Source organism: Lepisosteus oculatus, chromosome 5, assembly GCF_040954835.1.
Source record: "Lepisosteus oculatus isolate fLepOcu1 chromosome 5, fLepOcu1.hap2, whole genome shotgun sequence".
Lineage (NCBI taxonomy): Eukaryota > Metazoa > Chordata > Actinopteri > Semionotiformes > Lepisosteidae > Lepisosteus > Lepisosteus oculatus.
Window position 1 is genome coordinate 256,436 of NC_090700.1, and position 13,254 is coordinate 269,689.

At 40.9% G+C, this 13,254-nt stretch overlaps 1 protein-coding gene across 2 annotated transcripts; it reads right to left on the bottom strand.

Moving 5' to 3' along the window:
- Nucleotides 1–26: 26 nt before the first annotated feature.
- LOC102683367 (arsenite methyltransferase) lies at nt 27–12,783 on the bottom strand. 2 transcript variants are annotated; one of them, XM_015341373.2, is made up of 12 exons: nt 12,729–12,783; nt 11,681–11,818; nt 10,699–10,794; nt 10,121–10,251; nt 9,018–9,168; nt 6,339–6,475; nt 5,910–5,979; nt 4,946–5,027; nt 4,111–4,242; nt 2,360–2,502; nt 1,526–1,648; nt 27–537 (listed from the first exon to the last, which is right to left on the bottom strand). In XM_015341373.2, exons 3-12 carry the CDS (start codon nt 10,726–10,728, stop codon nt 433–435), a joined length of 1,104 nt encoding a protein of 367 aa, XP_015196859.1. In that variant the 5' UTR covers nt 10,729–10,794; nt 11,681–11,818; nt 12,729–12,783; the 3' UTR covers nt 27–432. The 2 variants fall into 2 exon arrangements, with proteins under 2 accessions (XP_015196859.1, XP_015196860.1); XM_015341374.2 differs by lacking the exon at nt 12,729–12,783 and adding an exon at nt 12,334–12,422.
- Nucleotides 12,784–13,254: the final 471 nt, after the last annotated feature.

Here is a 13,254-nt window from a genome sequence, read left to right on the forward strand (position 1 = left end):
CCTCACCACGAAGAAAGAAACAGAACACTTTTTGAACCTGTTTAATGTAGGTTGTTTCTCAGAGTTCGGTTTTTCTTCGTAACAACATTCAGCCACATTTCCCTTCCACTCCTTCCAAACAGAAAAGAAAGGCTGAGTTGCTATCATGGATTTTATTAAAACTGCAGCTGGACAGTGCAGCCCGTGAGCAGGTTGTATTAGGCTCCAGTTTTGCCTCTTCAGTCTAAAGCAAACAGTTCTGTTAATACTTTGGTGTAAAGATCACTGTCGGGAAGGAAAAGGCACTATATCAAGGAAAAAACACGCCTCAGAAATCTTCAGAAAGAGTACCAAAGCTGAAATTGTCAAAGAGATAAGTATGGGAGCTGTGACTAGGGTAACTGGACAGAGCACTGCCCCTCCTGCCTCCCAGGGCTTTCTGCAGACCTCCTGCTAGTTCACTGCTGCTTCACAGGCCACTCTGGCCCTGGATTTGGAACACTGCAGCATGGACGCGCCCAGCCGGTCAGCAAGCAGGAAAGGGTTGAGGTGGGAATACTGAAAAAAAAAGAAGAGACTTTAAAAGTCTTTAAGACTTTAAGAGTGGAGGCATGGTGGCTTTAAGAAAATAAAAACAGGGGACCTCAAAGATTTCAATGATTCACTTAAGCAATAGATTATTAAAATAATTCTTATCTGGGATCATGGGTTCCAGAAACAACTAATATTGTGAACAAAACATTTAAAAAACACAGTACATCTTAATTTCCCAGTAAACTAGGAGCCTCATCTAATTCTGTATTAAAGAATCAACATCAAATGTAGTTTAAGTATAAAAGTGGAACATAAAAGCACACAAATGTATTACAGGTTTAGTATAAATTATCTTAAAAATACTGGGCCACCTGTCATACTTCAGAGTCCTGGAGACAGACCCACATTCATTTCTCATTTAGATGAGAGCAGTTCAAAACTGGTTTACAGTTGAATTTTGGATGTGGTTTGACTGCCTTTTACATTCCAACTGTGAAAAACAAATAGTAGGTGGTCATTCATATCACTCAAACCACACACTAAAAAGATTTCTACATTACATGAGTGTTCAGCAGGGGATATGCAAGTTGTGTGGGTTGCCTCATGTAGCACAGTGGCAGTGGGCTGCAAGATGTGCCGAATCGGTTGCTAAAAAGTGTGGTGTGACCTTCTGATTGAAGGTGCTTGTGTAGGCTTGAGCCTGAACAGTAGTTTCTGTGAGGTGGAAATTAGGCTACAAGCTGTAGCACAGCAATTACCAGGAGATTTGGCTGAAGAATTAAAAAATAATAAAATATGAATATACTGTAGGCACAATGGTCAAGAGACTTTTCAGGATTTCAGACATGCATACTATGTTTGTGTAACACAGGGGGATTTGACAGAGACTACTAAATTCAAACAGAAGAATCTCTAATGACATAAAATGCACCTATCACAATGAGCCAATGTTTCACATGAAACACTGGCATTAGGCTGCATTTCCCCAGGCTCTGCAAGGAAATGTCCTCACCGGAGGTGAAATCTCCTGGACGGTCAGAGGAGCATCAGCGTTCAGAATGGAAAAGTCAGATGAAAAGCGGGAGTACTGGAGAACAGAAGCCGTCTCGGCATCCACCTCAACAGCTACACCTTTCTGGAGACAAAATGCTCTCACTACGGTATCAAACAGAACATAGCTCTGCTATAGAGCTGAACTAACCCTGCATGGAAACAAATACGAGCAAATGTTAATTTCATAAGATCAGCTATCCAGTTTCAGTGGTATCATATCAGCAACAAGGCAGTCAGACCAGTCACAGCTATAGGCAGGACAGCTCACTTCTTTCAGTAGTTACTGACAAGGAACTCTGCACTAAAACTCGCTACCTCAAATCTCACTGAACAGATTTTAAGAATGAAAAAATAATTTCCAAATACCACAGAAAATTTTATTCTAGGTTATCACTGTGCATCACCAAATCAGTGAAACATGCTGCACCATGCTTTACACTTGCCTTAATGGATTATTTACCAGTTTACTGGAACAGTAAATCATGGCAAATTGGTTAAAACAAGAGGAGGCCCATCTAATCCATTTTGAAGTTAGTAGTTACTTGATCCCAGGATCTTATCCAATTGTTTCTTGAAAGAAGCCAGGGTTATCAGTTTTAACAACAAGGCTGGGTAGCTTGTTCCATAGTTGCACAACCCAACAATGTCAAAGAGGAGTGGACACTGCTTATTGTTTTCTTTTCATTACAATCTTAATGGAGGGATACACATTGTTTCCCATTCTAATCTGATCAGATGTTTAACTCAGAAACGTGTCTGCACTCAAGGCAGAATTTCTGGAGAACATGCATACCTTAAAGGTGTGAGAAGCATCAAACACCAGCTGGTCAGGATGGTCAGACACGGTCCCTTGGTATGTCATGATGGCATTTCCATTAGTTCTGTTTTTTGGCAATTTAAAGACACGGTATGTCCCAGATGCATATGTAATATCACCTAAGCAATAAAAAAAACATTTAATACTGTAAAAGTAAGTAAATTAGCACTCAAATCAATTATGTAATTTCTGGCATTAGTGTAACAGAGAGCCAAAATTTGTCACTTCCATGGAATAAAGTGTAAATTTTCAGCAGAAATAATTTGTTCTATTTAAAAATGGAAAAACAGAACCCCCCATCTGGATGGTTAAACAGGAACATATGGACCAAACCTCTGCCTGTTGCTTTTTCTTTGCCTTTTCCAGCTCATAGTTTCTAGTGGCTGAGTGTGGCACAGCCCATGAAGGAAAGCTCCAGGAAAACCACTAACAAACACACTGTAGAATATTCAAAACTGGGTCTTTTAAATGCCCCACTGGTTACATAACAGCACCTTTTGAGGAAGACTAATTTCATAACACCAATGTCGTGCAATGAGCCTGTTCAAGTTCATTGTCATTATACTCATATACAGGTATATGGTTTAATTAAATGCTATTTAGCTAGCTCTCAGACAATAAGTAATACAAAAAACAACAATACAATTGTATAAGAAAAGAAAGACCGAGACAACAGGCAGTGTGCAAAATCATAATGAGATATTATAATATCAACATAATGAAATAAAGGATAGAAAATTATGGGGAGTGAGCTACTTGAAGTGAGGTAGGGGTAGATTTCAAGGTGTTTGAACCTACAGTGCCTTCTCTCTTACCAGATCGTAGGTGAGAGAGGCTGGGAGTTTAATAGTTTGATAGTGCGGGGGTAAAAACGGTCTCCGAGTCTGGTAGTCCAGGCCTGAATGCTCTGGTACCGTTTTCCAGATGGTAGAGGCTCAGTCTGTAGCTGGGGCGTATGGGGTCTTTGATGATGCTTAGAGCTTTCCTCAAGCACCGTCTGTCATTTATGTCCTGTATGAATGGGAGGGCAACCCCAGTGATGGACTGGGCACCAGCTGTAAGGCTTTGCGGTCAGCAATACTGCAGTTGCCGTACCACACTGTGATACAACCTGTCAGTGTGCTTTCTGTAGTGCACCTGTAAAAGTTAGTGAGGATCTGGGGACATATCTTAACCTTCTTCAACTGTCTTTGGAAGTACAGGTGCTGTTGCGTTTTCTCGATCAGACAGGTGGCATTGAGAGACCATGTGAGGTCCTCAGTGATATGGACGCCAAGGAATTTGAAGTTACTGACACTTTCCACTTCAGTCCCATTGATGTGGATAGGGGCATGTCCGTTTTGCAGTTTCTGAAATCAATGATCAGCTCCTTGGTTTTGCCGACGTTGAGGGTGAGGTTGTCTTCACACCATGTTGTAAGGACCTCCTCCTGGAAGGCCCTCTCATCATTGTCTGTGATCAGACCTCCAACTGTGGTGTCATCGGCAAACTTGATGATGGAGTTGGTGTTGTGTTTGGCCTTACAGTCGTGGGTGTAGAGCAATGGACTAAGCACACAACCCTGGGGGATCCCAGTGTTCAGAGTAGTGTGCCAGAGGTGTGGTTTCCAAGCCTGACAGCCTGAGGTCTGCCTGCCAGAAAGTCCCAAATCCAGTTGTAGAGGGTGATGTCGGGACCAAGTCGGGATCAGGTCCTTCAGCCTTGCGCGTGTTCCAATTCCTACTTACCCGTTTTTTCCAAGAGTTCACGGTTACGTATGACAATGTGGCTGGCAGCAACAAGGTAGGGTCTGCTGAAGCCTATATCCTTCACCAGTGATATCAGGTCCATCCAGTACAGGGAGCCACCCAGGCCTTCCCCTGCGACAAATCAAACACACCAGTGATTATCCGCCCCCGACCACTGATTTACTGAGAAATGCTGACAGCAACTACAGCCGAGAAACTCCTCATCCCGCTTCATTTATGGATCATTTCTCATATCGGAAATTCAAAACAAATTGACTGGAGATGTTTCTGCAGCAAGAATTCCAATTCTCCATAAGGTGTTTAAAATTTCATTCACATTTTTATTTTACAGAGCACCTTCTCAAGGACAGCCTCAGTAAACTGCTAAGTCAGATACAGGAGTGAAAGTACTATGAATTTCAGGCATCTACAAGAAGCCTACAAACTTAATGTAAAAAATTCCCCACCAGCCCTTGTGTGTTAATTTGGATGTTAAAAAAAAAACATCAGAAAGCTACAGATATGCATCTTTACATGTATACATACTGTATATAAATATATCAGAAGTTGTGTTTAGAGGATCGAAGGAATAGGAGTCTGAAGGGTTTATAGATTGTCGTCTCCTTGAGAAAAACCTGGGTGATAGTTATTGAAATAAATGTACCAGCTGATAGAGGGAAAGTGCATTTTTAAAAATTCAATCTTTGAATTATTAGTCATTAATTTAAATGACTAATAACTAAATGATTTCCAGTAATAGATATGAACAGATGAATTATTCAGTACCTGTGAATTAAAATAGACTGATTTGTAATCATTCAAATGGTACGTTTACCCCAAAGAACTTCATCTTGCTTTACATTTTCAGGAACAGTCTTGCTAGCATACATGTCACTGAAGTACAGTTCGCCCCCTTCCTGCAACAGAAGGAATTATTTTTTAGCCATTATATAGTGCATGAGAGCAATACGACTTCATAAGTAACTTCTACTCTGACTAAGTATGGTAAGAGCTCTGATCTCATGTTATGTTTGATGGGCACTAATGCAGTCATACAGTGCTGGATGGGAAGGGCATTATGGGCTTTCCAGGAGCAGCAGTGAGGAGCTCCAACATCCCATGTACACAGATATGTGCACCTTCATGCGGCAATACCAGCTGAACCCATTACTGCTTCCTGCTAATCACAGTCCTTACACCTTACAATAGGAGTTCAACATTCATTCAACAAAGGGAATGTACAGGAAGACAAAGAATACTGTCCGCCTGGCCTGCGAACTAATGAGGGAAAAATAAGTGCTCCTGTCTCATAAGGTCCAGCTTTACTCTGGGCTTTTTGCTTTCTTTACAAAAGGTCCATAGAAAATCAGACCCCATAAGAAACAAAGAAAGACCTGAAGGTTGGTTTCATGTGATGCAGTCACCTCCCAGCTCTGAAATGTCACAGCTCCTACATGTGCTTGGATTCACCAGTCGAATCCTGCTCACAGCAGCACTGGGATCCAGGGTTCAGAGGGAGCAGGTACTGCCCGTTCACAGGATCGGACAGCCCCCCCACCAAGAGGACTAGCGCGCCCACTAGTAGGTGAGGAGTGCTCCCTTCAATCGCGGGGTAGGTCCTGTCACAGACAGGCATGGGCGTGTAATTTCTGGGCTGTAGGGCTCAACTTGCACTCTGAACACATGTCCCTAATTGCTGAGCTCTTTCAAGATACTTAAAATAAATCGCCAAGTTTCACAACGACTGTCGATTTTAAATCTAAGGTTTACATGAATTCCACTGGACAGAAAGGGCCTACCTTGAGAACTCTGTAAGCTTCTTTCAGGACTGCAGCCTTGTCTGGACACAAACATATTACACAGCCTGAACTGGAAAATAAAGGCAAGATAATTATCCTTTGGTTAGCTTTTAATGAAAGTGCAGGTTTAATTAGAATACGGAAGTCACCTAAAGAAAGTAAGTTACATTTCCACAGATTGCTCTTGTAGTGTGCTGATCTATTTTTTTAATTTATTGTTCTACTAAATTAGATACTTTCACTTGATATCCTTCAACAAAGCTTCAGAGATTAAGGCACATTTTGATCCTGCCTTTGTACTCATTGGCTGATGTAAAGATATAATACATAACACATAAGCATTGTAAGAATGTCATCAAGGTGATATTTCCATATTCAAGGTTAAATTTAAAACCATAACATTGCCAAATTAAATCATTCTTTACTTACACAAGGACATCAAAATAATCATCCTGGATACCAGCTTGATACAGTTTCTCCACATATCCCTGAACAAACACAGTGTTGGGCTTCTCAAAACCAAACTTTTCTTGATGGTACTGTATGTATTTACGTGATATCAGGATCTAATAATAAAACATATGAAATCTGGTAAAAAGAAAATCACATTTTTCACAAGAAAAAGACAGACTTTGCATGTCTATGTAAAAATTATAACACTACTGTAGAATATTTGAATCCATTAACAAATGTGCTTTATTAGTAGTTAATTATACACTGTTGGATAACTCCATAGAAAGATGCACTCTATGATTGTGCTTTATAATGCTTTATGCTTTATGCTTTATAATAGCGTATTCATTTGTGGTGCCACCCAAACCAATACTTAACTTCTGGACAAGCATACAACTCACCTACAACACCAAATAACCAGATATAACTTCTGAAGCATAAAAATACTTGATAGAGGTTGCAAATGAGGGGTAGGCATTTGGCCCATTAAGTTCATTTGGTTGTTCAGGAGTTAACTTAATCCAAATTTCATCTGGCGATTTCTTAAAGTAACTTGGAGTGTGTTCCTCATCCACTCTTGGAGTATTTTTTGTTCCGAGTGAATTCCCTTGTGCTTTTTAAGGGTACAGAAGAAGTCAATGTCTACAGGCCAGACTAGAATGGCGAGTACAAGACGAACACAACAGTCGAACCATGGTGTGATTACTTGGTTACAGTGAAAAAGTAATAGTAGTGTGGTAGTGTGGGAAACTACACGTTAACACATGAACCACTCTGACACTAGATGTAACTACACTCCAGGTTTGTTTTTCCTGTCTTTTTTGATGGATTCAACCACAAAGAAAGAGGCTTTACAAAAGATAAAATAAGTGATGACAGCCAGACTATTTACAAGCGTCTTTAAAAAGCTATTTTGAGAGCTCTCTTGCCACTGCTTACCACCATGTCTACCTCAGGCAATCTGTTGCGCACCCTCCCCCAGCTCAGCCCAGCAGGACGAACCACAGGCAGCCATGAGCCATGAGACAAGGCCCCAGCAGGTGGGAGAGCAGGATGAACAGACTGCAGGGATTACCTCTCCCTGCAGAAGATCAACATTTCAAACATCTCTCTTCTTTTCCACACGGTTTCTGTTCAGTGAGCTGCTGACGGCCAGCACTGATAAAGCTTTTTCTACAGCAGGGAGCAGGTTACCAACACCTACTCTTGTAAAAATGTGTCAACAATTAAAATTCCCCTATTATCTAGTAAATTACTTTTTTTTCAGTCTTTTGTTGTTTAACTACTAAGAAATGCTTTGCCACTCAAGTGTTCTTGAGTTGTGCTTCCAGCTCAGTATATACTTTCGTTAGTCACTGAACATTCAGTTTTAATACAATCTTGTGATTACCTTGCTTCTTATTTTCTTTTTTTAAACCTTTGAGGTTTAATTTTCCTAAATTTGGACTTCATTGCAATAAAAATGAATTCACTTAGTCTTTATCTTATTTCACCGTTTACAAGCTCTACTTCACAACCATATCTGCATTATGATCGCTATATATTAAGATTCCTATACTCAGTGTTAAACCCTTAGAATATTTCTAAGATTAATCCATATAAATTATAGAAGGTCTTGCTTCAGTCTCCTAGACTGCAGGTTGTTTTTCGATGTACAATCTGACACCACTACTGCTTCTGTCCTTCCCGTCACTGACTCATTCATTTTATATCTGGCCTCTTCCTCCTTCTCTAGCCAACACTGTTTTTGCCAAGGTCATACTTGCCTACAACAATGCAGAAGCCTTTAGTTGTTGCATTTTATTTATTAAGCTTTAAGAATTTAAGTATAAAAATTAAAGCCGTTTTAAGGTTGTTCCAAGTGTTGCTCTGAGCTTTCCTGATCCTACTCAAATTTGACTACTGTGAGCTCCCTGGCCTCCAGATGCCTGGCTAAAAACTCCACCTATTGTATCCTAACATTTCCTCATACAGCAACAACTACCTACTCCCCAATCATGCGACACCATGAAAAACGCTCCTTTTTCTTTACCTTACCAATGTATTTGATGTCAGTACTATTTTCAGGCTGTCACAAAATCAATAAAGCATGACAGAATATTAAGATTCCTATAGGGTTCGGTTTTTGTCCCACAAATGGTCAATTCTTAATTTAAAATTTAAATCTGAAGGAGACAAAAGGTAATGTAGTTAACTTGACTGAGAAGTGGTTTATCACTTCAAGGGCTAACATAAGCAGTGGTGTGATGCAAGGATCCATTTTAGGCCCAACGGCTAAATCTAACATATCAATGCCAGCGATTCTGGACAATTAAGTAGGCTGGTTATAGTTGAAGAAAATACAAAAATATTAGGAGTGGCAAATTATACATATCAAAAGTTGACATGTACAGTATAAAGTGATCACCCCAGGGGACTACTTTAGAATTCCACATCAGGAAACTAATGATTCATTTAGTGGTGCGAACAGGAACAGGTCTTTACGCTAAGTCTTGTGGGTATCTGTCACCGATTGCCAAGCAGAAAGCCCGAGACCAAAACCTCAGCGGCTTCTTCAAGAAACAGACAGATCACTCCATGACCAGATAAGATGGACCAAATGGCTTCCCCTCATTGGTCACTTGTCTTATGTTCTTAGGAACCAGCGCCGTGTACCAGCTCCTGCGTCATGTCGACACCTATGACAAGGCCAGCGCCTCCCACCAGCTTGCTGAGGATGTAGCAGTCTCTTCCAGACCCACTTCCCAGGTCGAGGATATTGCACCCCTCCAGCTTCTCTGGGAAGATGAGCCCACAGCCAAAATACCTGCGTGATCACAGCATAGATCAAAATTTAATTCTCTTTACGCCATGATCACACAATGAAGACATTACTGTGATGCAGTTCTCCCCCTGACAAGAACAAATGTTTCTACAGCAAGGTTCCCGATTTCAAAAAGAATAGTCACTGTCAGCATTTTCCAGTTGCCAATACAAGAAGAGGCACATGGAGGTGTGTGCAGCATTTTGAAAAATTAATCAGATTAGTATTTTAAATTGTGCCCATCTTGGATAGCTATAGCTAACCTAGTCGCCATAAAATTAAAGTCAATTAACCAAATTTAATAAGGTTCCATTGTAAACAAATATATACGCCGGTGTAGTGGCTCTGTGGCTCAGGAAGGCTGGAAGGTTGCTGGCTCGTATCCTGCGGCCGGCAGAGGAATCCTAATCCATTTGGTCTCTGAGCAAGGCCCTTAAACCCCCAACTGCTCCAGGGGCGCCGTATAAATAGCGGACCTTGTGCTCCGAGTCCAAGCTTCTCTCCCGGTCTGTGCGTCTCATGGAAAGCAAGTTGGGGTATGCGAAAAGACAAATTACTAATGCAAGAAACTGTATATGGCCAATAAAGTGATCTTATACAAATACACTATTTCCATACATACTCCAGATGGGCAATTTGTGTGGAGAGATATTCAGCTATGTGGTGAAAAAGTAATGAAATCTACTTAAAAAAAAAAGGTACAAGAATACTTTATTCAGACTTAAAAAAAAAACAGGAGCCTACACAAAGATGCAATTCTTTGTTCCCAATACTGCAGGCCAGTGGCCAAGTATACAGCATCAAAGGACACATGTAAGGAATCAAAATGGATTACTGTCACAGCGAGACCAATCTGCTGTTAAAAGTCATTTCCGTTATATCACCTGTACGACAAGGAGTGATGCAGCCCATGGGTCTCGCTCGAATGAGCATCCAGAGAGGCCAGTAAACCTACCTCTCACGAACATCAGGATGGACCAGCTTGAGGGCCTCAAGGACACTCTTGGGCACGGGACAGCTGGGCAGGGCACAGTTGGCGTTGGTCTGCAAGTCCCTGGACTTCTCCAAACGACACCCATAGTATTTCTCAGGGAAGGAGCAACAGACAAGAAAACAATCAATTAAAAAAATACAGATCCTGACAGTCTGCACACAAAGGGTAGAAACAGGACATTAAATAAATCCACAATCATTGATCGCAGACTGCTGAGAGGCTTCAATCAAACAGCCACTTTTGAACAGTGCATCACAGTCTATACACTGATACATCACTGCAACCGTGTTCAAATTTTTTTTAAAAAACAGTCTGATCTTCACCATGCTAATCAATTATAACTAAACTACATGAAGATAAAAACATAAATGTTAGAAATTTAAGTAATGATCTACAATTTTCACTCTAAATTCAAAGTATTATGTTCACTCAGTCTTTATCTTATTTTAGGATTAGATTAGAATCCACTCAGGCAGTTAAGGATTAAGTACTGCATCACCTTGGAGAACAGGAGTGACCAGTAAACAGCACAGGCCTACCTGCACGTTCTCATGTACAGGTGTTGCCATGCTGAGACGAGGTGTGGGGGTCCCAGAATCAGGAAGTTAAAAACGGAGAAGCACTTGGTGACAATCCTGCAAAAAGGAAACAGTCCAGTTTCCCCACAACATCCTGCATGGTAGACACATCATCGAAGGGTAGCTGCATCTTTCTGCCCGCTGGCGCCAATTCTTGGGGATTATTCTGGGATTGCTGGTGTTCCTGGAGTAGCAGCAAGGGCTGCATTATTTTTATTAATTTATTCTTAGAAGTCCTCTAAAATTATGTTTTCAGTTGGACTTACTTGGGATGAAATGCAAAGGTTTTCTGAATCCGACATGCCCTTACTTTCCCGTACTCTGCAGGGTTACTATATTACCTTGATAACTAGCAGCTTTTCATGTGATGTTGGAGTATAGTCCTACTCCAGATGTGGCAACAGCTACCAGGTTCCGCAGAATCATTCTTTGGGAACTTGGCTAATTAAACAAACCGTGAGTTTGGCAATATGGCTGTCTGTTACCTATCAAGACTAAAACATTTCCTATTCAGTATAGCCCATTAGAATACAATGTTGAAAACATATCAAGCGTCTGCATTTCACAAAGCTCGAAAGGCCACAATTAGCCCACACACACACACACAATACAAAATATTGTAACGCATATGGCTGACAGGTACTGTGTAAGAGCCGGCTTAACAGAGCGGTGACGTCAGTAACAATGTCAGTGAATTATTTCCCCCATTTGGGTTTTTAGAAGTTACTTGTAATGTGTAATGCATCCTAAAATGTAAATGTAAGGTTTAACATAAAAGTCACAAGTAACTAGAGATTCACAGCAAAAATACAGTTTTACCGTTTTACAGACCAGCACAATTCTGCATCACATATTGATACAGTGTATTAGATCACACCTGTATTTACCTCCTTACTATTCGGTCTTCAGACTTTGAAGGCGTTTGCACAGTATGAGTATTTACCCGTCACTACGAAAGATGAATGTCTAGGTTTATGAACTCAACCCGCCACGATCGTCAATGTTGGGTTTCAGCTCCTTGCTCAGTGCCCGTTGGCCGAATCAGCTAAGGACGTTCTTGATGTGTAAAGATAACGCTGCCCTGTAAAAACAAAACATCACAATGCACACAACAATTCATTTCCATCCCAGTACGACAAACCAGTCGCTCTTAATGGTTTGGATAACGCGTATGATCGCCGTTCAACCCCCTTTGTCTAAAAATACATCAACTAAACAAGGATTTATGACGGGTGAAAATACACGTAATTTACAACGTAAATTCTTAGCGCTTAAATCAGAAGCACGCTGCCCTTTCTTCAGTAAAAGCAAAGCACGGGACGCTGAAAAAGCAAATAAACGAGGAATGATTCCTATGGACTTGTTAGGAGCAGGAATGAAGCGACCCAGCTTTGTTGCTATATCTCGCTTCTCAGTCCAGACAAAATGCAGCTCTACAGGCAAGCTTGGGCCCCAATTAAGCACTGCCTTTCGGCCTTTTGACCGTGGGACAAAGTGTTCGAGTTCTCCAACACCTGACCTGAATTTCAACCTGAATCGCAACACAAATTTCTTTCCGGCAAACTACGCAAGTTATACTAGCATAGTAGCGTGTACCGAGAACACTTTTAAACAAACAGGCTTCTTCTCTCTGCACACTGCTAAAAATACATCCCCGTGTCAGAGTCCCCATTCCACGCGTTCTCGGTATTTTATCCAATGTTTTAGAACGAGGCTGAAGTTGGCTTCTTATTCTTGTTTACGAAGGACTATACTGAGCTAATTTATTACGCCTTGTGGATTATTCTCTACACACACCGACGTTGATTTAATTAAGACACGATTCGAAAGACAAATGATAGATTTGTTCAGTTCTTGCTTTCCTAATCCAAGTGCTTTGGACAAATTAACGGATTAGACATTTGCTTTGGTTTGTAGGGTATTTACATTAAAAGGTGTTCCTGTCTTGCTTAAATTTAGACGTTTTTCGCCAAAGGAAGAGCATTACTCACAGTGCTGCAATCCGCTTTCTGAAAGCTGTGTGAAGCATTGCAAGTTTTTTTTTTCCTTCAGAAGAGTATAAAATTAAGATAGTGGTTAATGTTTTACGAACACTGCCCATGGAAAAATGTGGGAGTGCTTCTCTCAAGTAGGATATAAATTCTCACAAAGGTAAACCAGTCCACAAAAATTAAGTATGTATTTGAAATAAAAAAGTTAATTTAGGGTCGTGATAATTACGTCGATCACGCTATCATATGAAAACATCTTTATCAGTTGAAATAGCAAAAACAGTATCAAAGTAAACATTGTTTTAAAGCTATAAACATAATTTATTATCCTCGGTGGCTGGAAGGTTGCCGGTTCGTATCCCACGGCCGGCAGAGGAATCCTCCTCCGTTGGGCCCCTGAGCAAGGCCCTTCACCCCAACTGCTCCAGGGGTGCTGTGTAAATGGCTGACTCTGCGCTCTGACCCTAAGCTTCTCTCCCTGTCCGTGTGTCTCATGGAGAGTAAGGTGGTGTATGCGAAAAGACAA

What these genes read in the sequence shown, in the direction of transcription:
- LOC102683367 (XM_015341373.2), bottom strand. Translation starts at nt 10,728, where the DNA reads ATGGCAACACCTGTACATGAGAACGTGCAG. An exon ending in CATCCTGATGTTCGTGAGAG is followed by an intron (nt 9,169 to 10,120) that starts GTAGGTTTACTG and finishes GTGATCACGCAG; the next exon opens with GTATTTTGGCTGTGGGCTCA. An exon ending in GATTATTTTGATGTCCTTGT is followed by an intron (nt 5,980 to 6,338) that starts GTAAGTAAAGAA and finishes TTTATTTTCCAG; the next exon opens with TTCAGGCTGTGTAATATGTT.